At 43.9% G+C, this 27,585-nt stretch overlaps 2 protein-coding genes across 7 annotated transcripts in view; both read left to right on the forward strand.

Annotated features, from left to right (window-relative positions):
• Window positions 1-24,570, forward strand: part of LOC106750772 (ubiquitin-conjugating enzyme E2 H) — a 48,106-nt gene extending 23,536 nt beyond the window's left edge. For all 3 annotated transcript variants that reach the window (XM_014631332.1, XM_014631331.1, XM_014631333.1), the window contains exons 4-6: window positions 15,162-15,329; window positions 15,751-15,879; window positions 16,632-24,570. In XM_014631332.1, coding sequence (XP_014486818.1) covers window positions 15,162-15,329; window positions 15,751-15,879; window positions 16,632-16,768 — 434 coding nt within the window. In that variant the 3' untranslated portion in view covers window positions 16,769-24,570. The remainder of the gene's footprint in view (window positions 1-15,161; window positions 15,330-15,750; window positions 15,880-16,631) is intronic.
• Window positions 24,571-26,960: 2,390 nt separating this feature from the next.
• The window catches only part of LOC106750778 (inositol 1,4,5-trisphosphate receptor), a 52,753-nt gene continuing 52,128 nt past the window's right edge, over window positions 26,961-27,585 (forward strand). For all 4 annotated transcript variants that reach the window (XM_014631342.1, XM_014631346.1, XM_014631343.1 and 1 more), the window contains exon 1: window positions 26,961-27,527. The gene's annotated coding sequence lies outside the window, so the exon portion shown is untranslated. The remainder of the gene's footprint in view (window positions 27,528-27,585) is intronic.

Below are 27,585 nucleotides of genomic sequence, written 5' to 3' on the forward strand. Positions count from 1 at the left end.
GATCGTAATGCGGAAAAGCGTATCGACTCTGATTCCGCCGATGTTGTCGGGATGAAAAGAGTCAGCGCGACTGCGGGAAGCCCGATAAAAGCGCCGACTCGCTCACTACACACGTAACGCTTAATTAACGCAGCCGCGAAACGCGATGCAACATCTCGCGGGACGATTCGATTGTCGAGAGCTAACGTATCAGCGGTTTGCGTTACATCCGCGATTACCTCGATAGAGGAGGACCCGCGCGCTTTATCCAAACATATTGATCGAGTTACGGGGCACGTGCGTCTTTCGTGTACGTTCGTTGGGTAATGCATAGCCCGGGGATGCGCCGGATGAGCACTTCTGTTTGTCTCAGCGAGCTTTATTGGCTTTGCATTCATATTTAGTCAGCGGAGATGTGCGGCACGGAGCGCGCGTTGCGTAACGCCGCGACATGCGTACGTGTCCATCCGCATTACTTGTTAGCTGCCGTACGTACACGGAGAGTAATAATGAGGGAGTTCGATTGATACCACAGAATGAATCACATTTGGCGCGCGGCCACGAGGCCGTCTCGCGATATTTTCACTTTTCCGCTCGCTCTTAATTGCGCTTCGGAATTGCATAATGCGCTCACCTTGACTTCGTGCTAATATATTGCAGCGACCGTCGCCGGCCCTGCTCCGTTTCGAACGCGATTTCGGACGAAAGCGAAGTTTCGGCTGCACGGAAGAGAAAAAAAAAGGTTCGGCACAATCACGTAACGCGCGTGTGAATTCGCTAAAATCAACGGCGCGTCACGTGTTTCGATCGACGGATGTAATATTTTCACCCGATGCGTACTAATAAATTGTTTTCGTTCTGCAAGCCGCCCCGTTATCTTATCTTCTGCCTTTCTTACGTAACTGCAACTAATTAAAACAAAATAGTCGTTCGTTTTCGCCGAATTGAAGCATGATTCCGGCGGTGACGTGTGCTTACACATACACGCACGACATGCACATACGTTCATCACTCGCACGGTATCATATAATGTTATATGTCACGATGCATAATTATAACGTCGGCGTTGCGCCCGCTGTAAGAAAGCAGCAAAACAGAGTTTCCTCGGCGGAAAGTCTTTTAACTTCATCGGCCATCGTTAATCGGTATTTATATCGAAGTGGAACATCGACAGCGCGCATACACACGGCGATGACGGCGAAGCACACACGGGAGCGCGCGTAGGGAATCGATATAGCTGTCGGACGTAAGACCGTCTAAAAATTTCTGATGGCACATTGCGCAGTTGAACAAGCGAGGCGAACAAAAATAACGCAAAATAAAAGTAGGCGACTCGCGTAATGATTAATTCACGATCGCTTCCGCCGTCGCCGCCACCGCCACCTGCACCTCCTCCTCTCCCTTCTCCTCCGCCACTGTCGCCGTCGTCGTTGCAGCCACGCAACTTGAATCGGATCGAAACGAAATCGCGCGTGTCGTTGTTCTTTCTTTTTTCTTTTTCATAGCGGTGGTTATGCCATTGAAATGTCGTTTAAGAGAAAAATGATATAACCGGCCGACGGGATCCGGTCAGATTGCCTGCCGATAAGATTAATTTATATCCTGCTCGTGCAGAGAGAGAGAGAGAGAGAGAGAGAGCCAGCCGGAGGCATTCCTTTCATCTCGCTAGTTCGATAGTTTCGCCGTGTCCTGAAATATTTACATGTGCGCGCGTTACGTTTCACGTGCGCGGGATGCATGGAAGCCTGCTGCTGCATAATGAGACGTACGGGTGCGGTTGTTTGCCGTAAGATTAACCAGTTGCCGGTCGCGTTCAGACAGCGTTCGTTGCGATTTCGCAAGACGCAGCAATGGTAGGTATTCAGCGGCGCTCGCCCGTTAGGAAGTTGATGAAAAAGTACAATGAATTTTTACGCATCGTGTACAATGGCGCCGAGAGACTTTTAACACGTCGAGCGTTTTACGATGCGGTTTCTGCTGATCGCGACGAGGCTTCAGCGAGACGCGAATGGCATTATTATTAGAGACCGACAAAAGCGCGAAGTCAATGAGATTGAGTCGCGCGAAACTACCTTAAGTCCGGTTCATACAGAGATAAGCTCTGACGTGGTTTTTTTCCTTCTTTCTTTAACGAGCTGCCCGCTGCGCATTTCTTTTCTCGCGAAATACGTAAGTTATATACGTCTATTTGGATTACGACTTAAGTGTACAAAATCGATTCTCTCGTAACGAAACCGCCACGAAATACGGAGAACGAATGGCTCGTTGGGGGAATGCAAATTTTTATAGGAACGGAAAAAAATATAGTTTAATCAATAAAATTTCCAACAACTGCGTAATTGGAATAAATTTTCATTCAGTGGCAAATATCATTAAAACTTTTATGTTATATATTGTTTTGTGAATTAAAGTATTCATTTCAATGATATTGCTATTTAAGATTTACTTACTAATTACGCGTGCTGTTGGAAATTTTATTGATTAAATAAATTTTTTTTCTGCGTAAGAAGAGATAATCTTCCACGTTCTGCGATTCCACTAAATCTCGCACCGACGAATTTGCAATTCGCGCGTCACTCTTACAAGGACATTTACATTTTTGAATATCGAGAATTCCCGAGTCGGAATTTTGATGTTACTGTGACGCTCTTAAGGATAAATTTGCGCCTACTTAGACGGCTTACAGGATATATGAATAGAACATATAATACTTAAGACAGCTAATAAAAACCTACACGGGGAGAATATTGTTCTCTTTGACGCTGAAATAACGAAAACTGATACTTAAGATATCATCGGAGTCAAAGCAAAGCTTATATTATATTATTAGGATTGAAATTAAACCCATTTTGCTATCTTAGCTCCTACTACGTTGTAGAATTAAAGGTTTAACCATTAGGCCCATTATTGTGTAGAATTAAAGGTTAAAACCATAAGGCCCATTATTAATTTCGATTTCATGTCGAGTTTGATCGACGTGAGCATCGACAGGACGTGGTGGGACCTCGTCAGGCGCGGAACGTATCGCGCACGACCGCATAGGTGCTTTTACCGTCATCTTATCGCCGAGAGAGCGCAGTATGTGTGAGAGAGAAGGGGAGATAGGGCGGGAGTGCATCGGTCTAAGGTGAGTTAGTTCGTTCGGTCACGTGCGAGGTCGACGGGGCGGTGTTCTGCGATGGGGTTCGCCGCGTTACCGGCGTACGTACGTAAATAAAGCCGGGTCGCACATGGTACACTTTAGCGCACAAAGCGTGGTCGTTTGGGAATGGCTGTAAACGAGCGATTGACGATGTACATCGCGCGGGTATCGCTCCGCGCGGTGACCCACTTTTAAGCTCTGGCTCCAACACGCCCGAGGATGCTGTCCGGACGCACCAGGAGTCCCGTCTCGTTACGCGACTGTTAAGGTGGGTGTACACCGACCTAACGAATAGCGAATGTGTGCATTCGCGTCTAAACGCGCATGAACTTTCTTTCATAAACCATTATGGCCAAATCGGCCCGAAACGTTCGGACTCGCAGTGGCGTACACATTTTCCGAATTGCAACGACGAAAGTTTGCATTCGCTGTTCGTTCCCCGTTCGTTCGCTTAGTGTACATCCAGCTTTAGGGTAGGATGTAGATGTCTTAAATGTGAAAACGGAAGATGTCATAGAGTGTAATTGCTCGGAGTGGTAAGAGCGGTCGCCTGGCACTCGAGAAAACTCGAGTTTGATCCCAGCTGAGCTCTGCCTCGCTCCGAAGTTTCTCACCTCACATGACTCACTGACATTAAAAGTGTACAAACAAATGTCTCGGTGAAATTCCAACTTTTTTTCCCAATATTTTTGCAATACTGGAAATCGATAAATAAACCTCTCATTATCTCGCACCGCGTTGTAACGTGTATCTTCTCCCATGAACCTCCTGATTTCGAGGTACTAATGCCCCTTGTAATTATATAGGGTTTATATTTCAACGTGTACCTCCAATTTTCGGCGATACATGCTTGACAATGTATACACGATCGAATTAATTCGAGAGGTAATTTCGAAGTAGGTCGCCGTTTCCCATAACTGCGATCCGAAATAAATAACACGAAGGCGTCCGTCGACGATTCGTCGCGATGGTTTCCCGCCGGCTGTAATTTCATGCGACGCGTTTCGCCGAATTTCACCGTCCTTCGTGCTTTTGATCGTTTCAATTACGCGTCGTCGCCGGGATACGCCTCGTTCGCCACGCATATCTCACTGGGTGCGTTCCCACGCGCGATTTCGGTGCGTCGCGTATTTACCTTCGCTATCGGAGTAAACAGCAGGCTGCGTTTTCTCTCTCTCTCTCTTCGGAACGGCCGGGACAACGTATATCTTGTTTTCCGCCCGTGCCATCTGCCTTGATTGAGGATAATTTTAACACGGTCCACGAAATGATGCAGTCCCGTTCGCGGCGAAAGACAAAGAGCGGGCGGCTCTAGCTACACGCGGTCTTTACGATTCCATTAATAGTTCTCAGCTGAGTTGCTCTACGCCGCAAACACTCGCTGGCTCTCTCTCTCTCTCTTCCCCTCCCCCTTCCTCTTCGAAGCGTTCTAGACGCGCATCGCATCGTATTGCAACGCGTTGCTGCGGAAGGCAAGCCGCCATGCTATCCATAAGAGAAAATTAATTGATATCCGATACGAAAATCACGGTAACCAGACACGAGCCCGCGTATTGATCGCGCGCTCGTCACTGCGGAATCTCGCCGAACGCCGCCGTGTGATTCTAAAGAAACTTGTAATATCGATTAATCTTGCACGATGGACGACTCGGGAGCAATTTCCGTCATCACCAGGCTATTCATCGGCTCTTAGTGTAATGCAAACTCGAGTTATCTTTTAACTTTTTATCCGCACTCGCTATCAGCCCTTCAGGATATTCGCATCGCAGCTCGTCGCAAATTTCTCTTCCAACGATCGATTGCGAAGCGGTCAAATTGGAGCGAATTGTTTCAGGTCACGGAGACACACACACACACATACGTCTCAGCGCGCGAACGTGTCGAAACTTACGCGAGTAAATTCTAATCGCCGTTGAGCCTTAGCACGTCGTTAGCGGTGGCGAGATCGAATTAGCATGCGCCGCTGCCGGAGCGGAAACCTCCCGACGTTTCTCGTCCGATTCTCGAGTGCGCGAAGGAAGGAATTCTCGAAGCAAGTGCTTGTCGCCGGGCACTCGAGCGGAGAAGTAGTTCGTAGGGACTTAGGCGTGGAATTCTCACGTGGAATTACGACCGTCGTGTACTTACAGAAAGATGAAGAGCTCTTTCTTTCTCACTTTCTCGCCTTCTTTTTCAACATCATCGGGGTCGGCTACACGATTTCTTCACTTTTCACTACATAAGTATATTTGGAAAATCTGTCGTCAATATCGCTCGAACGAATCTCGTAGCTTCGCGTTGGAGGAAAAAAGAAAAGCGGAAAGGGGGAAATACTCGCGATTTCCGAGGATTTCGCTCCTGTCCCTGCGGTGCGAGTTTATTCCGCGGACACGTGGAATTTTCTCGCATTCAAGCTCCTTGGTGTGTTAAGGCTCGACGTGATTTAATCAGCGCCCGCCCACGGAGAAACACGGTCGACTTCGTCGGATCGTGAGTTTTCAAGAGCACGATGACGACGAGCGGGTTATTATCGTGATCTGCGTAATGACAGGATAATCGCGCGATGGATAACTCGATTCCTCGCGTGTGTTCGCTTGTCGATTCCGTTAATAATTCGTCCCCCATTGATTCGTCGTGAAATTTTATCAGCAGGATGGTAAATTATTGAAGCGTTTGATATCGCAAATCGCGGGTCACGAGTAATCGAAGAGAGAATATATATATGTATACATATATCCGCACCATGAAAAAGTTGGACGACTTCGCTTATCGACTGATGTCAAATAATAACTTTGTTTCTATGCCGCACACGGCGGCGACGGCGAGTTTTACGCCCGTTTCACGCCGTAGGTTTTGAGCCGCTCAAGCGTTTGCACATCGGTTCGGCGGTTAGGGACAAATTGTTTACATAGTCGGATGGAGACTTTAACCTTTGGAGGAGAGAGAACTCATCTCGCTGCACATTCACGCAGCCGCGTCAACGTCCTTCTAATTGGAATTATGGACGGAAAAGTATGTCGCGCGCACGTCTCGCGAGAGTGCTTATCAGACGTTGAACCGTAGGCGCGATGGGAAACGGTGTTGCTGTGTCCGAAAATAGGGACAGATATCTGTGTAACAGAAACAAGAAGGAGAATCGTGCGATGTGTGTATCGCGAATATATAATCGATAATAAGTTGCCCACCGGCTCTACACCGCGCTAAATGTTTATTTGTTTAACCCTTCGACCCTTCGTTTCATGGGTCAGACAGACCCGGTGAGTCGTGTTTGAAGAGAAGTGCGTGATTTATGAGTTCTCCCCACTCCCGAAAAATCGTTAAAGAGTCGTTCTAATCGTTAGACGTGGTGTGAATCTGATAAGTTGATTAATGCGTGTTTGGAAGCCGTCCAAATTTGACGCGGAATCAGTTAGATCTATATACGGTCGGTGTATAATTTCACGCCGCAAATGAAGTGGTTCTTGTTTTGGTGAAAATTTATACGCGAACGTAAGTAAGCATCGTGATCACGCGTCTTTTTTTTCAATAATAAATAATAATGTTATATTAGGATTAAACAGTCAGATGGCAAATTTGTTTAATTCGCGCGCAACTTAGAAATCAATTGCGCCAAGCACGCGCGCAGTGAACACGTGCGAAAAACCGACTCGACGGGGCTGCATCCTCGCGCTCGGGCGAAAAATACAGGACGAATAGATAGCGCGCGTTGTGGATTTACGGTAGATCTGTTAGGAATCAGGTGTAAGCGATAACTCCGTTATTCACACACTCGCTATTGGTCCCGGAATCATTTATCGGAGCCTTCGGATCTGTTTGTTCATTCACGCGCGAAACAATTTTCGCCGCGAGAATTACGCTCTCGGGCAGACGCAGTTATTTACCTTCCTCATTTCGACCGGCGAATGCGAATGGTGTGTGTGAAGAGAGTCAGCGACCGAGGTGAGACGCCTGTCGTAGTCGGCTAGACAGATCGCCGGATGCAAAAAGCCCGTCGGATCTTTCGGATAGTCCTGAGCGACCTAGTTTCCATGCGGGAGAGCCGAGGGTCGCGCTTGCGCGCGTCACAGTGCAAATTATATCGCGCGTTAGGGACCGACCTCCGTAATCCAGTATAACCGATCGCGAATGAATTGTTGATCGGGCGAATTAAGTGGAACAACGTCGGATTAAATGCGGGCTCGCCCGGGCTTACGCGTTTCAACGCGATTTGTCGACAATCGCGGCGCGGGATCACGTTCGGTCGTCGCGAGTTCGACGCGTCTATTCGCGAAAATTCGCGAGTCTCTTTCGCGGGAGGAGAAAGGGATAAGAATTTTTAACAGAATGAAATTAGTCGTTGCGGTAACGCTCTCATCACGATTACGGCAGACGCCGCCGCCGCCGCCTATTTCCTTTTTTCTATGTTTCACGACCATCCGTCTTCCCGTCCCGCGGAAAACGGGACGTGCTCGCTCGGCGTTCACTCGGGTAATTGCCAAAATGCCCCATCAGCGGAAACTTGCCGCCAGGCAGCTGCCGCTGTGAATTTATACTGCGGTACTTGCGCCGTTATCAGTAATGGCCGAGGAGTCAATTTGATCCTTTCAGGGGAAGCCTTGCTCCAAGTCTCTTTATCGTTTAGTTGTATCTTCGATCAAAACAGCTTCCTCTAACTACGTCGATCGTTTCGACCCCATTACATTTTGAAGGGCGATGAAAGCCAATTGACGATTATTTTTCATTTGTTTCAAATGTACGCAGAGAAAGATACCGCGAAGTATTGTACCGCGAAGAAAAGCAATTATTTAGTATATTTTTGTTTTTCTTTTGAGTAATGGTTATGAAAAAAAAATATCTTCTTGATAATGATATTAAAATATATACTCGCACGTCGCAAATATCAGGAAAACTCATTATCGCTTACATAAAAGAAGAATTTATTTTCTTTCCAAAAATATCAACTTTATTGAAGAAGAGTTAAATTTGATTAATTGGAATAAGTAAACCGAGTTAATTAGCTCTTCTTCGGTAAAGGTTATAATATTCTTGAAAAGAGAATATATTTTTCTTTGGGGTATGCGATAAGGAACTTTTCTTGTAATTTGTATATTTTAATACAATTATCAAGAAAAAATATTCTTTACTCAAGATAATCATTATTTAAAAGAAGAAAAATAAATTGATTAATTGCTTTCCTTCGCAGTGCAAATAATATTTTTCCTCGTGTACTGTGCATGCAGATGTAAAATATTTATACCGATAATATAAATGGTTTGTGTGCACAGCATGTACAGTATATTTGAAATAAATGCAAATTAGACCCGCAATTGGCTCTTATCGTCCTTCACCACTGTATTGTTTGATTTAAATCAAAGATCACATTATATTATATTGTTTGATTTTAATCAAAGGGCCTTACAATCGTTTACTTGAGTCTCTAAATGTTAATCCTTCTCTTCCTAAAACACACGAAATCCGAGATATATCGTATGCGAGCTGCGAGCGTAAAGATGTTCGATCCGGATCTCGACTATTAGGTCATCCTGAATTCCGAATTGATCGGCTTAACTCGACCGTTTCGGGGAGGCAATGTTGATCCAAGTTTCGATCTGGTAGTTCATCGGGATTAGCGGAAACGTCTCGTGCGCTATATTTGTGACATTTCGATTATGTGCGCTCATACACACAGACACACACGTACGTATCTTCTGCCCGTTTCCTTCCTTGCCAGAACGCACCGTATCCCTCAGCGAGGCAGCTTGTTAGCTTTGCAAACGCGCTCTTTTCGCTCGTCGACATGACTATATTATCCAAGGGCGCATATCGCCGCGACCATTTACGTAATTGCACAGCGGGGAGGAGGGGGTCGCGATCCATTTCAACCGAAACCGCGAAGCCACCGCCATCGTCGTCGCCGCCGTCGCTTCGACGCGCTCGCGCGCAAATGGAAGCTCCTGGGAGCGCGCACTGTGTATCCCGGTTTTCTGTCACAGTGACAAAGTGTGTACACGGAAGCGCGGGGAAGTGGGTCAATAGGTCAGGCGGCGGACTCCTTCGCGCGGTATATCGAACTGCATTTGCATCCGCTGCATCTGCACGCGCGAGCAAACCCTCTTTCGATGACGAGGGTCGCAAACCGCGAATATCTGGCTAGAGCGAAGGTCGGGTCGAGGAGCACGCCGTGAAAAACACTCGCGCTTTTAAACGCGTCGCCGGCTTTAATGCGTCGCGAGGTTTTCGTCGACGACGACGATCCATCCGGCAATTTTTGCGCGCCTTGGATAAATTTTTTGGTTTGGATTTCGGTGATCATCACGACGATGACAATCGATGATGGGAACTTTACAATTTTTTTTTGAATTGCGTTAAAAGTAATATCTCTATGCTGCGTGCATGTTTTAAATGACATTTATGAAGCGAATATACTGTATTCATTACATTTGCATATAATTGAATTCGTTAAATTTGCATTACACAATAATATGAATTTTACATTGACGCAGTAGCAGATTTATTGAAAGTTACGCTCTGACTTTTATATTGCATTTTGCATGACATTATGTGGAGTAAATTCTGATCATTCTTTTCGTGCCTCTGTTTCGTCATTTCATATGATAAACATAAGCCGTATGATACGTTCATAAGGGATGCAGTCTTTAAAAATCGACTGATAAAATTGCTGCAAAATTCACGCATGCCTATCTGGGTTGTCTCCGAACTTCAATTTTTCGCGTCGAAAGCCGTCCGGCTCATAACAGAATTGTCGACATTTTATGCATTTTTTCGTCGGGACAGTGTCGCGATAACGAGCCAGGTTCCGTTAAAGTTAAGCTCGTTGAAAAAAAATGAAAGAAGCGGATTAGCGCCATTACGGCGGTTAAACAGGCGAAATATCGCGTTTGTACACGGGAGCTTTTGCTCGCAAACTGTCGTACGGGCGCGCACACGCGACGACAGATAACGTATAAATGTGCATTGTGTGGCCCAGATTCAAACAATGTTACATATTCATCGCGACGAGCGGAAATGGAGTGCCTTGTTTGCCATTTTTACGTTGGTACGCGCGCGTGATTGTAATACTTCTTCGGGTGGGAATTAACCGCGCACTGGAGGGACGGACGCGAGAGCGCACGCAACGTGGACACGTCGAAAATTTATATCCCTTCGATTTTTCAGTCGCACCTAGGAACGTGCACTCTCGTCCGTTTACCTGTGTGATTGATTTTTATTAGCGGTGTCCGTGCGACTGTCTCGAGTATCGTTCGGGTATTCGTGATCGCATTCGTGATCGCATCACCCGCAATCGATTACACGAGCACGCGGAAACCGCAGTCTCTCGAACTGAAGAGAACAGAATCGCGAGCGTGGTCGACACGAATATCGATCGAGCAAACGCAAAATTTCACGCGAGCAAGCATGAAGAATAGCATGCACGTCCAGCGAGTTTAGCCGCGCCAAGGCGAATACCCGCTGATTTTTTTCGCGTGTACGTATCGAGAGAAATGTTGTTATGACGATAGAATTGATCGATAGCGCCGTAATTGGAATAAATCATCCTGATTCAAAATTACTGTAACTAATTGAGCTATTAAAATTAAAGTTATTGGGTTGATTGGAATAATGTGTATGTATTAATGTTAACCAAAGAGATGTATTAATGTTAACCAAACGAAAAAATTAACGAGCCTTTAGGAGAAAAGCATAGATGTTATTGTTCATATTTGAATATTAAATTATCAATATTAATATATTATTGCGGGAGGGGTTAAATTATTCAGCATGTAACGACACATGTGCCGAATATTCTCAGAGTTATTATAAATTCAAATATCCTGAAGACTCTTATTGTTAATTACTATGCAGACTCAATTGTTAGTTAGCAATGTTTCTCCATTTATTATGTTGCGAAAAATACTACCTCAGATATTTCGTGTATTAATTTTAACAATCTTGCTATCGAATCAAGAAACTTTATTCTAATTCTGTTTATATAACAGTATTTCTTCCATGTACGAGCGCATCCGACCGAGAAGTGATGGATCTCGCGCGAAGGTAGAAGTTATAGCGTCGGAGAATGACGGAATTAGTCAATTTCGAGCTCGCGAGCCGCCTTTCTCGCGCCGAACACGCAATTTTTAAATAGTATATTTCGATCGCTAGAGATAATGCGTTCTCCAGCACGGGAAGTCAGAATCCAAAAGTTTGCTTCCTCGAGATTGATCATCGATCGTAAACGAGGAACTTTCCATAAAAGAAGATAAAAGGAAACAGAATTCCAGAACATTAAGGATCGATTATACGAGCTGTAATTGAGAAAATTACAGGGTTAAAGCCGTCCATCGGACTTGAACAAAACGTTCGTGTTTACGTAGTGCGCGAGGCGTTGGGCTCGCGCGTGGGTATCGATACTTTCACCGTGAATCCGTTGCGGCAACAGTAGGAACGTGAGCGTGTATGCGTGCGTCCACGCGCACAGGTGGATCACGTTTCTGATTAGCTCGTGCGCGCGGACTTTTGCGCTCTCACGCACGTGCACGTCGCGCATTTCGGAAGCAAAAGTCAGCCGGGCGTGACTGCCGGAAGGAGAGCGCGAATACATGTGTAAATACACGCATATTTACTCTTTAAATATAATTGCGGATTCGCATCTCACTATTGCGTCGAGAAAAAAAAGAGAGAGAAGGAGAGAGATATTTTATGTATAAATGCATCGTATTTCATAATGATCACTGCGTTATTAATGGTACCATGCCATAGCAATAATGCCATGATATCGTAGATGCATTTAAATACGTTGATTAACGACGTTTGTTTATTCAAGTGTCAGACATGGAAAGTCGAGCAGTTTCTCCCCTTTCCCTCTCTCTCTCTCTTTCTCTCTTTCATCACGAAAAATCCCAACGAAAAATATAAATTATAAAAAGGCGGATGTCGGGAGAGAGAGAGAGAGAGCCGAGTCTCGAAGAGGAAATTGAGTCAACATGGAAAATGACACTTTAAATAATTCATTGTTCAAATTTGAAGCGGAATTTCATACACGTAGAAATTTGTCTTATTCCGACCCGGACTGCGGCTCTTGGTCGAAATGGGAATTGAAATGCACTCCTGGGCCCGGCTTAATTTTTTAGTATCCACGATATACAACCGCGCGCCCGAAATTTGGCGCGGGGCAATGCATCACCGTTACAATTTCTATCGAATAATTAAATAGCCGCGAACGCGATGAATCTATCGCGAAGGAAATTTAAATCAGTTTCTATATTTCTTTCGATTCGATTAATTCATCGCGTACGCTCGTCGCACGCACGATTCGCGTTTTCCGCCGTTGAAATTAATCTCGTTTTTGTATTCGCGGTCTGATTACTACGTCGCGCACGGCGCTTCGCCGATTATTAATCCATCCGTCTGTCGTTCTTGCAATTAACCATGGCACAAAGGTGTTGCTAGCGACAAAAGCAACTCCAACTTACTTTGACAATTCGCCGTGACGAGATACGTCACAGTCGAATTGCGTTCGTTGTCTTTTCCGAACTCATGTTGCCGGTTTCGCATGAGCAACAAATTCGTCGCGGAGGCGTTTCTGCGATCCTTGCGAATTGACGAGCAATCGATCGACAACTAGTGATGGGCAATCTTTTAGAAAATATCAATTTTTTTATCGATCTTGAATCGGAATAACTAGAGTCAATTTACTGAAATAATCGGACTAGAATTCGATTTCCTAAAAATTGATAAAAAATTGTGATATCTATATATAATATTAATTGCGTATATCTATTAAATTTAAAGTTAAGTGGTATTTATATACAAGAATGATTCAACCCTCACGAAGTATGTTTTAAGAAGAATGAAGATGAAAATTTGATATATGATTTAAAAATAAAGATAGTACAGAGGTTTTTTATCACAATAATTCAAGAGGTCAAGTATGATCAATTTTCTTTTTATTCTCGACTGTTGCTAAACGAAGATTGAGAAAACGGTAGGACAAATTATTCCATTACATATATATTGTGTATATATATACATAATAAGCACGCGCGCGCGCGCGCGCACACACACACACACACACACACACACAATATTATTATCCTACGAAACAAAATGTTTAATATTTTACTAACATAATATTACAAATAATTTATTGTTTGTAACAATCGTTGTAATGTTTGAATGAAAATACAGAAAAAAAATGTTATTTGACGTAAAGGTATTTATATTGTTTGAAAACAAAAAATCTTATTCGTTGAATCAAACATTCGTTTGCTTGTTTATTCCAAAAGACAAATTTGTTTCAATCAAAGAAATCTTATTAAATCCCAAGAAATCTTTTCATCTTTATAATCTGGACGATCCGACTTGTACTTTTACTTACTCTTAGGTGGTCTTGTTCGCTCGCAGTTTACAATTTTAGCTGCTTATAAATAGGGTAGGGAAATTTGGTCATTTGGGAAAGTGCGTCCTCGCAAATGGACAGTAATTTATATAAGGCAGAATAGAGGAGGAGGGAAGCTCTTTAAATATAAAGAGAGTTCTCTCGCCACACTGTTGCGAGATACCATCGTCCGCGCTCATTGCGCGAAGCTCAGCGCGAGCAGGGTAGGAAGCTCTTAGCGAACTTTCCGACCCCGCAGAGAGAGCAGGCCGCGTTTCGACGGGGTTCTCCAACGACAATAGACGAGGATCTTCCTTCTCGCTCGCACGCGAACATTATTCTCTCCTCGGGAACGACGAAAGAGGCACTTCGAGAGGAGCGTGTGCCCGCGGCTTTACCGTTGGACGTTCCAGTTTCTCGGATCTATCGCAAATTACGAGATAGCGCGCGCGAGAGAGAGACTGTCCAATAGCATATAGTTGATAACTGTATACGTGCGATCGCGTCGGCCAAGAATCGCGGCCGAGACTAAAACGCTCGGTTTTGCCGGGCTAGGAGAGGTGGATGTGCACGATGCGGGCGATGCGCGATGAGGAATGATTGCGGAGGTGCGATTGCCGATATGCACGTCGAAGCGCAAATTTTATCCGGACGACGAGAACGTCGTATCGACGTTGTTTTCCGGTTGTTCATCCCGCTGTATATCACAGACCGGCGTAATGGCTTTAACGCATGAAGTTTTGCCATTTTAGAGTATCCTACACAGAAAAACAGGTTTTATTGGATTTAGTATATATGGTTGCTTGACTTGGGTTTGTTCGTAATGTAAATAACATAATATCAAATACCCATTGTTTTAAATAAAAATGTTGTTTCATTAAAGTAAACTATGTTGTTTGATGGGAAAAGTAGTATTACTTGCGGAAAAGAATATTTCGTTTCCAATAAAAGAAATTTATCTCATTATATATTAAATATTGTTCCACTGAAGCACAAAGAAGTGACCTTCGTCACGGGTTTCTCGACGCTCGAGGTGGTGGTGATGAGTCGGTCGACGCGTTTCAGAGTTGGGGCATAGTCGAGTTAACAAGCGGACTATGTTTCGGTCATTATGTGCTACTCATATTTTCTCGAATAATTCACGATCATAATTAATTAACAATGCTTTAATGCAGCCAACTCGGATTATTACCGTAAATTATTATGCTCGTCCATATTAAAGTGGATATGTACTGAGCGAACAAACCACGGACGAACAGCGAATGTGCAATATAAATGTGTATTTTCGCGTCTAAACGCGCACGGATTTTCTTTAATAAAGCATTATCTTTAATAAACCTTATGAGCAAATCGATTCGAAACATTTTATTTGGATTTGCAATGGAATATATATTTTCTAAATTGCAGCGACGATAACAGTTTGCATTTGCTGTTCGTTCCTTGTTCGTTCATTCAATGTATACTCAGTTTCACGCGGATGCGCGAACTCTGAATTTCGGACGAGAAGAAAAACGGATTAAGGATACTCATTTTTGCGTGCCATCGTCGATCGGCTTCGACGAAGACACATTCACCGAGAGTACCTGCCTCGCGTTAAATCGAGCCGCGGCACCTGAAGTATCGCGGATGCGCTCCGTTGCGTCGTTAACGGTAGTGATCGATGGTATTTGATTGCAATAATTAATAGTTTTGTCCAATCGTTTGCAGCGCCTTACGAGGGTGGCATATGGAAGGTGAGGGTTCACCTGCCGGAGCATTATCCGTTCAAGTCTCCTTCAATCGGCTTCATGAACAAGGTCTACCATCCTAACATTGACGAAGTCTCAGGCACCGTGTGTCTAGACGTTATAAACCAGGCTTGGACAGCCCTTTACGGTACGTATTAGTTTGGCCTCGTAAAACCGCTCGACAAAGCCCTTTAAATAACGCGTTAAAGTACCTTGCACGGCTTTCGCTTGGCCGTTTGCTTAACCGTGCTTTATAGGACGTGCAAATTAATCCAGCATTTTTTGAAGAATCACCTTACCGGATTTGCGGTGTCTGTCCTCATTTCACCGAGCGAACTATATATGTATTTCTCTGCGATTCGTTATAACGTCATTGGGTATCGCTAGATTCTTTGATACTGTACGCTGAAATCAATGATAAATTGGGAGCGTAAATTTTCCGCGAATAGTTGGGCAAGTGTGTGATTATATTATTAAAAAGCACAGGCCTTTTCGTTTTTGTGATACACAAAGAAGAGTCGGGAAATTGCAAGCTGATTATTAACGAAAGTGTTTCCTTCTTGTTTCAGACTTGTCGAATATTTTCGAGTCTTTCCTGCCCCAATTGTTAACATATCCCAATCCTATCGACCCCCTGAACGGCGACGCTGCCGCGATGTACCTTCACAAACCTGAAGAGTACAAGAAAAAGGTAGCGGGTGAGTATTTTCGACTTCATAGTGACAAAAATAATAAAAATAAGCCATTCAACAATTACGTCACACGAAATTAGGGTATTTTAACTCCTTCGCTTCGCCTTTGTCACATTTTGTCACAAAGTATTTGTTCCCTTCCAATATTGTGTGACGTGTAAAATTACCCCGCCGACGAGAATAAGAAAGGAAAAAATAACTTATAACCATATTTTAGGTAATAATTATCAGACTGCTATTATCTTTTTCTAAAATACAAATAATATTTAGGTATAATATCAAATTAATTTACTTTATAATTTTGATTAGTAAAAATTGTATCTTTAAAAGAATAAATACATAGAAATTAATATTTTGATTATTAATATAAAACCATGTTAAAATTTAATAATTTTCATTAAATGTAATTAAATGTGTCATGAATACAAAGTGAATAACTACGTACATATTTACAAATTATGTCATGTAATGTGACGTTCCATGACTTTTACTCCCCTCTTTCTATTATCACAGCCGTCACGCAAGCTAATAGATCCCCCCCGTGGTGTGATATAATTGTTAAATGGCTTTATAATAATAATAATGATAACGCTTCGATATTAAAGTGGCGGATTATTACGCGACTTTCACGATCGCCGCCGATCGGTCTATATCACTCGGAGCGAATTAACATCGACTCGCGTGCGTTGCTTGCTCGCGCGCCTACAGTGTGTCATCTCGAGTCGTTGCGATTTCCTGTTCGACTTGCTTCTCGGCAGATTACGTCAGGAAGTACGCGACGGAGGAGGCGCTGAGGGACCAGGAGAACGGCGGCACCGGAAACGGGATGTCCTCCGACAGCGAGTCCTCGATGAGCGACTTCAGTGAGGACGAGGCCCAGGACATGGAGTTGTAACCAAATATTTTACCATCCGTACCCATATCCTTAATCTCGATTCCCTGTAAGACCCGATCGCTCGTCCTACCAAATAGATGCTTACACCCGAGACTCCGAGCCTCACTTCCGGTGACGGCGGCGACGAAGCTCGTAGCCGTCACCGTCGTCGCCGCCGTCGCTCTCGTCGTTCGTCGTACGTACGTCGAACTTCCGACGATGAGGTGGTCGTTGTTAAGTGCGCGTACGCCCGACGGCCGACTCGGGCCTCGGCTCGGCGAGAGTGAAAAGGGAGAATCGCGCGGGGGTGCGTCGCGCGCTTCTCCGTTGAGGGTGAGCGGTCCTCGCCGAGCGCACCGAGGGACGCTTTCGGCCACGATGATGTCTAATGATCCGTTGTCCGAGCTCCATTGAGTTGTTGTTCCGTTAATCCGTTTGCTGCGTTCAATTACCACGATCACGATGATGCGCCCGTCCGCGCGCAACGGACGCGCCGGCACGGACGACGTAATCCGCGGTCTCTGCGCGCACGGAGTCTGATTCTTCTCTCTCCGAGGAGAGAGCGGAGGGAAGAGAAAGGAAGGATGTGAGAAGAGGGAGAGAAAATGATAAGGAGATAGAGAGAGAGAGAGGACCATCCCTGGTATTTACGGGTTATTATATACATTCGTCGGTCGACGCGACGTCGATTCTCGTAATCGCTCGTAATGCCCGGCGATTCTGGCATCGATCGGGTCAGTGCGTCATCGTTGTGTGTATCTACGATGCGTTTCTGTGTGATTGAGAAGCGACCGTAAACCGAAACGAGAATGTTAGCAATCGTACGACGAACCAGCTACATGGAGAGGGAGAGAGAGAGAGAGAGGGAGGAAGGGAGGGAGGGAGGGAGGGAGAACGCGATATAGGAGTACACGGCCGGTCATGTTTCCCCCGTTTCGAGATTCTCTCGCCCTCGTTCTTTCTTCCGAGCGCCGCAGGTGTGTTCGTGTGTTGTGATATTCGAAAACATGTAAAAATAATGAGGAATTAGAGCAGCGCGTGCGCTCAAGCCCCTCCTGTCGATGCACCGGGCTATACTGCGCGTTGCTGGAGAGACGTGTCTGCACCGATCCGGCGCATCTTCTCCACGACTAACGACTCCTTTGCCGCAGTTTAAGCGCTGCGTCAACATCTCTATTTAAGGAAAACGATATTTTCGCATCCGAAAATTATACGTTAGTACAGTTGTTCATCTTCCTCCCCCATTACGCGCGAATTCGTGAAGGATACACAAGGGATTGCTTCAGAAAGAGAGAGAGAGAGAGAGAGAGAGAAACGATGAGTTCGTCTTCGCAATACTTTCTTTTCTCGCGAGTCGATCGATTGACGTTCGAGTCAATCGGTCGGCAAGACCGGTGCGTGTCGCGACAGTGTTCACAATTTTTCCGTTAAGGCAGGTCTTTGTTTATGCAACAATGAGAGACACACAAAATGCGATGGAGTATGGGTACTAGCACCGTCTTCCTTTTTCCTACCATCACCATTCCTAAAACGTTTCCCTCGTAGGACGCATCAGCGACCGATTGCCACGTCGTCGTTATCGTCGTCGATGGCGACGACGACGACGGCGGCGGCGGAGAAAAGATCGAATCTGCCGCATAAACGACCGCACGACCGTGACACGAGCGTCGAGACAATGCAACCGCCGTCCAAGGTGGCGCGAACGTCCTGCTGCCGCGGGAGAGTGGGTGCACACGGGACTCTGAATACGTTTCGAGCATCCTCAGCGGTCCGTTTCGAACTGCGCGCAACACAGGACAGGCGATACACGGAAGAGACGCAAGCGGACGAAGCTGCAGGACTGTCCTCATCGTGTGTCCATCCCCCGGAAGTGAACGTAGATTTAGTTGACCCGGGAGGGTGCGAATCGGACGACGTTTAACGTTTGCCCGCGAGAAATTTTTAAGTCAATTTGTATTATTTTTAATCTCATTGTCACATCTCTGACCCGTTGTCGATTTCGCGTAGGATATTGTTATGCTAAGAGGAGAACGTACATTAAACTAAATTGGTTTCTTACGATTTTCGAGAGGCACTTTTCTTTCCAACGGCAGAATATCGTAGACGTACTCGCGTTGAAAAAGGGGAAAAAGGGGAAATAAGACAGATAGAGAAGCGTTTTTTTTTCGTCGAACGAAGAATTGTCATTTACACTCGATATGCAGTCCTCCGTTCAATTTTCTCGAGTATTAGAATTAGAGGAAATAAAATCAAAGGTCTCAGGGAACCTCGATTCGAAAGAGCCGCGGTTGTATCTCATCGCGAAAGTAATGAACATTTGAGAAAGAGAGAAACAAAACTGCACAACAAATGGAAAAGCGCGAGAGAAGGGCAAAATTTATTTTTTACGGTTGACCGTGTATATTTGCGAGTCTGGAGTCGAGAAAGAACCAACAAAAAAAGTAGCGTAAAGGATTGTGTTCTGGTGGTATTAGAAAATCTGTGAATTCGCGAGAATTGTGAAATTGTACAAATCTCGATGCACACGCGCGCACACATACACACATATACACATGATAATCCGCGATCAAATAGTATCTCGTTTCGAATTGATCTCTCTCCTTTGCATGATTTACATGTATGCAATGCAATTGACTATACGTAAGTATAGACGTTATATTTCAGTGCCTTCTCACAGGCAGAAAGAAGTGTGCCTTATTATATGAGTCTCTACAGAGAGTTGCATTGGAAAACAATGAGCGAATACGGCGGAACATTTAGCGCTTTAACGCGAATCCGCGAATGAAATTTATCGCAAACCAATAATACCGAAGGTGTTTTTACTTTTGAAACTAGGGATAAAATGTCAATAGCGAGATTGCCGGCTTCGATGATTTTCCGGTTAATTCTGATAATTGAATTGTATAAAACGTGATTGTGAACGGAAAGAAATGTAAGAAAGCGCGAAAAGGGAATTTTATAATCCGCTTATTTTTTTCTTTTTTTTTCTTTTTTTTGTTTTTTTAATAAATTAGTCGTTTATTTTCAGGTCACTAAGTAGAATTTACTTTTTTAGTCTCTAACGAATCGATGTAGTAATGTCGTTATTTAATTATAACTGCAATGCGTGAACGCATCGGATCAAATTCAAGCGCGGCAATCAAAATTTACACGTGTGTGTGGCGAAATAAATTATAATTTTTTGCAGGTATAACCGCGACCTCTTCGTTAATTTCTAATTCGGTCGAGTTTATATAGTCCCCCAGATTTTGTTACATCACGTAACAGCTGCGCTCCTCTTTCTTTTTTAACTTTACGTTTTCCTGTTTTATGTAACGAGATGCGATGTACGATTTACATGTTTACACTTTATACTATTATGATTATTTAAGACATATTTCACAGACATGACGCGTTTCTCGGCGAATTTATTCCGCTGACGACGCGTGTCGCAATGTATTTACCGTTTAGAAGATTGCTATTAAAATCGAATGAATTGATCAAATACAGCTGTTGTACAACTCATTACGGGGACGGTGTCGCTTTTAATGTCTTTTTTTAGCCCGTGGTACTGTGATGTGAAGTGCATATCCTCTCTTATTAAACACGTCGTCAATTGTTCCTCATCTTGTTCGTTCGTGTCATATTATTGTTCGTCTGCCTTCGCTATTGTCATTAACACCATTAACGCTTCTCGAGACTCTGTGTGCAATCAACAAAGTATTTCGCCGCGCACAAACTTTGCAGTGTGTATCGGGTCACACACACACACACACACACACACGCGCGCGCGCGCGTTTGTCGCTCGGAGTGCGCACGTCGAAGAAAATCGCGTAGTTTATTCAGGATGAACACTTACAATTACAGCGGTACTTAGAAACTGGGAAAACTACTCTTATTCGTCATACGTATCTCTTTCCGCCGAACGTATATCTCTTCTACTTTATTTTTGTAAGTTGTAACACACACACACACACACACACACACACAGTAGCTTTAACGCGTGCCCCGTGACGTTAGCATACCCGATGTGTCTTTGCCGGCACCGATACTTTTAGATTTCGTTAATCGAGAACCAAAAAATCATAGTAAAATGTGCGTTTCCCGCTTGTTGATTGAGTTTGAAGTCGTGCTCTCAGATCTCACACATGTTACTAATTGTATATGTAACATATAGGATTATTGACTAGTTATATGCATAAATATATATACATATATATACATATTCATATATATCTATATATATATGTTATAATGATCCGCGTAATTTACATGATTTACATAACTCCATTATGTTTATGATTTTACTAAAGAACAGTCGCCCGTCATCAACTGGAATAATAGTTTTAACAATAATTTTTTACTCTCTTCTTTTGTTTTTCGCTCGCAAGTGTTGTTTCTCCTTGTGTCAATTGATAACTTATCGCGCGTCACTCCGTGAAATTTATTCTTCGCGCACGACAGCTGGAACTCCATTTCCCCGACTATTTCCGCTTTGCTCATCATCATAGTGGGGAGAACTCCCGTTCAACGGAGAATACAAAGATATTTTTTACGACATGTGTGTAAATTTTCAGATTGGATTGTCGAGTTCAACGCTTTAGGTTAATGTTACATATCTACTAATATTTCGTTGTAATGCGATATGATATATTGCCTATTGTGTTCAGATCTTTTTGTAACGTTAAATAACATCTAGAAGCATATTTTTATAAATGTATTGCAATGATAATATATAGCGATAGTTGCATGTTCTTTGTCCTGCATCGAATTTCATCGCCATTTAATTGTCCCTTTTTGTGTGCGTGGTCATGAGCAATGAGTAATGAATATTAATCGTCGTCATGATCGTGAATGAGGCTTTCGCTAAACTCGCGCGTACTAGCAAAGGAAAAAAGAAAGAAAGAATAGTTCATCGTATATGTTCGTCGTTTTTTAATTTCGTAGATGGGATGTGACGAAGTATGTTTTGCAGTTACGTGAGCAATTGTATGTTTAAAGGATGCAAAGGAGTCGTTACGTAACAAGAAACGTAATTTATCTCGTTCGACACGATCAATTAAGCCCTAGAGGATCCCAACGAGAGAATTCGATTGAAATCATGATTATTGCGTTCGATCGGCTCCCTTCGCATGTTCTACGTGTGCTCTCGTGTTGTTAGTCTTATTCGCGAAAACGATGAGCACATTGTTCGCCACGTGTTATCGCCCCAATATTCGCGATCGAAGGGCGAGGGACTCGTTTCGCGCGATTCACTTCGATCGGCCGAGGAGAAGCCATGTACAGTGAACGTTTTAAACGGAACTCAACAGTTTTGCATCGCGACGAAATAGCTTGCACAACAGATTCGCGACGGGCCACGGCAGGAGTTTCACGAGGATCACACAATTGCAGTTGCAATCTCGAGACGCGTGAACGAAGTGTACTCGGAGCCGAGACAGTCGGGTGTTTCATTGTACGATATATATTTAATTCAGTCGCTTTAACGTTTCTTTCGATCTCGAAAAACAACGTAGGAAGATAGAGCATGCTTCTTATCGAAGAAAAACTCCTCGAGCATATTCCTTCGAGAGGGAGAGAAAGAGAGAGAGAGAGAGAGAGAGAGAAAGAAGGAGTTTCCACGCGAGGCGAATACAATGATAATAAATGTCAGTTACTTTTCTCGTTCCGCCGGCGGAACACATTTCCTAAATTGACGTCTTTCTTTCCGCGAAGTATCAACGTTGAATTAGATAATTGAGAGGAAATGTATTCGCGCCTCTCTCCACTTTCAGATATCTTTATCGAGACAAGGAAATGGCAATATTTTTGCTACTCGTTCGTAATTATATATGGTCAGTGTTATCTAATGTGCCGACGACGGCACGAGCGTGAGACGCGTTTGCAATAAATGGTTGATCGAAGTTGTGTAACGAAGGTGGATACAATGTTACTAATCCGGTCGCCGTACGCGCGATCGCAACTAGTTGCCCGACAACGACGATGCAGATACTTGAATGTAATTTGCCTGAAAATCCGAATTCCGACGGTTGATTGGCAATTATTCACCACGACCTGCGATAGCAATTCGTTTTCTGTCGAAATCGGATCACTCTCTGATCTCCCAGCTTAGATCCAGCGGTTAGAACGATGATCTAATGATCTAACCGTACGTTTACTGCAAATTAGACAGTGGACGTCGACATTGTCGCAAAGCGATAGTCGGTTGTTTTTCTTTCCTTTTTCTTTATCTTTTTTTTAAGCGACGCGGTGAATGCAAATAAAAAAAATGCAATCGTTGGACTCGTTCTCTCGAACCACCCGTTCTTTAATTCGCATCGCTCGATAATTCAATTGTGGGATTGAAATAATTAATTAACATATACACACGCACACATAAAAGTCCATTTTTGACCACGCAAACTCCGTGACACTTTTGTTGTTCGTCGAATCTTTTCGCCCGCTGAATATGCACGCGGCGTTACTATTGCTTCGGGCGATATCGACGTTCAACGTAATGGACGACTTCCACGTGTGTTATTACTGCTTACATTACTCATCGAGTCTGCGAGAGCATACCTTAACCGTTTCCACGTAGATAAGCGAGACCATTTTCTACGGCGTCCGAGCGAAATAAATAACGCGATGTGATGAGTTTCGCGCTCAATAACATGAAATTATCGCCGCGAACAGGCGGAGTTGCTTTAATGGATTATAAATATGATCTAATTAAATGCGATTCGTGACGAAGAGAGAGAGAGAGAGAAGGAGGGAGAATCGGGAAGAAAGAGGGGACGTGTTCTCCGGAATAAGAAGTTTATGCTCGCTTATGCATCTGGAAATGATAAGAGTTTAATATTTCAAGTATACGGTGATAGGCTTTGAGAGAGAGAGAGAGAGAGAGAGAGGTACAAGGGGAAGCACAAAGCGTAAGGGGAGTTACTTTCTTGGCGGTCCGCACTACGACGTGTTTTTGCAACCACGTTTAATTATAATATATAATTTCAGAAAAAGCACAAACTCCACCGAATGTCGCAGAGACGTATAAAAATATATTACACGCCGAGGAACGCGCGAAAAATCCCGTCGTTTATATTTACCGAACGAAATCCGGGACTTGTAATTTAAAAAATCGAAATTATCGCGTAAATGAACCAACAGCGAATATGATCCGGAGACACTCGGTTCATATTCGATTTAGACATTTTATCACGATCGTTGATCATCGCTTGAGGTAGCACGAAACAAATGATGAAAGGAGAAATTAGAAAAAAAGAGAGGAAAGAAGAAAACGTCGTTCGGTGCGCGCCGTGAAGAAGTTGGGAGATCGAAGGATCCGCGACCATCGACCGATCCTTCGATCGCGAGTTCACTCGACACGAATGAGACCGTACTCTTTCGATATAGATTTCGATATCGCTGGTAGCACAGATCCTTTTTTCGAACGTACACATGTAGCGTCGTATAAATCTAAGGAGTTGTGTAACTCGTGGTAGTGACGCGACGATCGTCATTAACTCTGCAGTAAGTTACGTTTCCCCCAGTGATTCCTAGTCACTGCCATACCGATTCGGGACGATATCACAAAAGAGCGTGACCGCGAGAGAGCTGCTAAAACCAAAATTGTTGCCGAACGATATATAAAAAGAACAAAAAAAAAAAGAAAAAAAAGAGAACCAACCCCCGCACCTCGCAATGTGTTCGATTCGACTTACTACTGTTTAGCGTTCGCGACGGGGAAAAAAAAAGAGCTCTCGAGGATAATTGGCGCAAAGGCTGCTGTACTGCAGGGTTTTTTACGGGGAATCGACGAGATATCCGTTAATTAACCGGCAAAGTAAAGCTTTATAAAAGAACAAAAAAAATAAGATACTAATGTAGTGACGACGGTGAAGTTTTTTGAAACACACTCGTTCGGAGGTGATTTGTTCGGGAACCGTTTCTATGTTCCATGTACAATCGTGAGATCGAATTATTGGTGTCTGTAGAGGTACATATATTTTCTTACGGTATATGGTAATTAGCTGCGCTGCTTCGGCTCGTGAAGGACCCGCTACCCTTGAATTAGTCACGGCGAATCGACGCGAGCGATGCATTTCGGAGATGGTACGAGCGCGCGCGTTGACGCATAACGAGGCGGTTTTTTTCACAGGTATTTCTTCTTCTTCTTTTCTTCTCATTTTAACTTCCACGAAGCTCTCGTCGTTAGATACCTCTAACGTGTGTGTCGTCGTCGGGGATTTCGCGAAGCCGCGGGATTTACGTTCGCACGAAAGCGATATACTTCACACAGAAACGCATGATGCGGCCCTGAAGCTTCCCGCTAAAGCTCGGAAGCTCGTACGCAAAGAGATTAATTACGGAGTAAGACACGTGGTCCAAAAATGATACGGGATAGAAAGAAAGAGAGAGCGCCATAATGTCGCTTGAAATTGATTTTTTTCTCAGGTCCAACGTTGAATATATCGAGTGTTTTGTCAATTAACGAGCTTTAGAAGTCATCTCCGATAGGCTGACGAATAAGTCCCTCGACGTGGTGTAACGTCGAGCCGAGAATTCGTGTGATTACTATCGTGTAGCTATTCTAGCGGCGTACGTTTAATATCGCTGAAAATAGGTGAGCGATTCGTTTTCTTCGGATTCACGCTGTAGAGAGAATCCGCGACCGATCCGGCGAGATAATTCTAAAGGACGAATTTAAGGGAACGGGCGCCTTAAAGCTAGATATAAAATTTCCTTAGGTACCTATTGTTTCGATGTATGAATCGTCTGTGTAAGATGCTGGTGTACCGCGCCAGCAAAAAGAAACTATCGACGACGAGAGTATGCCAAAAGAGAGAAAATCTATTTCGATACAATCCGGCCTTTCCGAAAAAGTCAAAAAAAAAGGGGAAGAAGGAAAGAAATAAAAAAAAAACAAAGCAAAACGGAGATAAGACAAAAAAAAATGACGATCTGGTGTGTGCTTTACCAGACAGATTTCCCGAATCTGACCAATCACACAGAACGTCTTTCTAGTTAGCACAGTGACGATGATTACGAACTCGCTGAATCCACGTTCTCATGGTTCATGAACACAATAAACATTGACAAACAATGAACATTACGCTACTATACAAATATTTATTATAAATAAGATATAACAAATATATATATATATATATATATATNAATGATGAATATATTATATTGAATTAACGATGGATTGAACAAGATGCAATTTTTTGGTACAATAAAATGAAAAGAACCAATATTGTGCGAATATTATTGTGAACCGTATCCGTTATATTATTTAAAAAGGTTAATTTACACGTGACAGCTGATTCTTATCTTGATTCATGTACTTTATCTTCCATCGTACTATATTTGAGATTACACACATATTTAGCGAATAACACACGAAAAAATGACGGTAAAAAGTATAAAAATAAAGCCGCAGGTAATTTCGCACATTTTATAGATAGTCTAAAACACATATGTTCAAATTAAGGATTTCTATTTCTCATATACTTTATATGTATGCATTCTTTAAATTTGCACTCGTATACGGAATTTTGCGCATTTATAATTTCAAATTTAATTGAACACAAGAAAATATCTTAATTCAATCCAAAATATATACTTAGTATCTAAATTTAACCTTAAATATACGACAATTGTTTAAATAACGTTCAAATGACGTTTAAAAAACGCCAAATTTACCTTTAGCGTTTGAATTTAAACGTTTTGTAAGTTTACAACAAATTTCACAGTTTCATTTTTGCTTTCTGAAACTCACAAGAAATCCTGTTATTCCGCAAGAAGCATAATATTTATGAGATGACCAACGCGCGCATCACAATTTGCATTCAGCGATTTCTACATTACCGAGGGATACATACCTGCGTACTTCATTCGTTAATCATCTTCGCGAATCCCACTTGCGAGACACGTCTACCGAATAATACTGCACCGTGCGAACGATGTTCCGACGAATTGAAAGAATCGGGGAAACGTTTGAGAACATCGCTAACTATCGAGTCGACGCGATTTCACGTTGCTCGGGGCACCGAAGTTACGCAGCACCGCGCCGATTCGCCATCATTGATCGTCTCCCTTTTCGACGATCGAGATACCGACGAGCGTCGCTGACAGTTACAAATCGGCGGAGCAGCCAGTCGCGCTCGCTCTGACCGACGGGTAATTCGGAGAATCGTGCCGCCGATTCGCAAAGATACGCGCGCTCGAGCGGCGCGCGCAGCGCAACGGCAGTTGCGTCGGAACCACCGAGCGGTGCGGATGTTCTCGTTTCACGTTCGCGCGCCGACTCAAGTTGTTTCGATCGCGTACGTGCCAGTGACACTTGGCGGCTGTCCGCGCGGCGGGGACATACACCGGCACTGAGAGAGAGGGGAAGAGAGAAAGAGAAATACATCACGGTCAGCCTACGTAAATCCGTCGCGCCGATCGCCGCAGCTGCCGTCGCTGTCGCCGACTTATTATCGCGCGTGTTTCTCCCGTCGGGCTGTGCGTTCACGCACGGCGTACGATACGCGTGTACGTTTCCCGCGACACTTACGCGCGCAAAAATTGCACGCGCAGTGTGCCGGCTGTTATTCATCGAGCGCGCTCTCGCGATCGACCGGTCGTTCTCTCGACGCGAAGAGAGACGAAAGTGTATCAGCGTTTTTACTCGTGCACGTTACGTACGCACGTAAGTACGAGAACACACGACCGAGGAAGGAAGACAGACTGCGACGTGTCGCGCGTATTTCCACGGGAGCGATCTCGATTCCACCGACGGCGCATCCTGCCTGGGCGAGCCGCACGGCCGAGGAAGTGGGTAAATATTTTTTATTTGTCTTGCTGCTTCCCTCTCGCTCTTATTGTGTCTCCGCGTC

This window comes from Dinoponera quadriceps, unplaced genomic scaffold, assembly GCF_001313825.1.
Source record: "Dinoponera quadriceps isolate SergipeBrazil2010 unplaced genomic scaffold, ASM131382v1 scaffold5021, whole genome shotgun sequence".
NCBI classification, from domain to species: domain Eukaryota; kingdom Metazoa; phylum Arthropoda; class Insecta; order Hymenoptera; family Formicidae; genus Dinoponera; species Dinoponera quadriceps.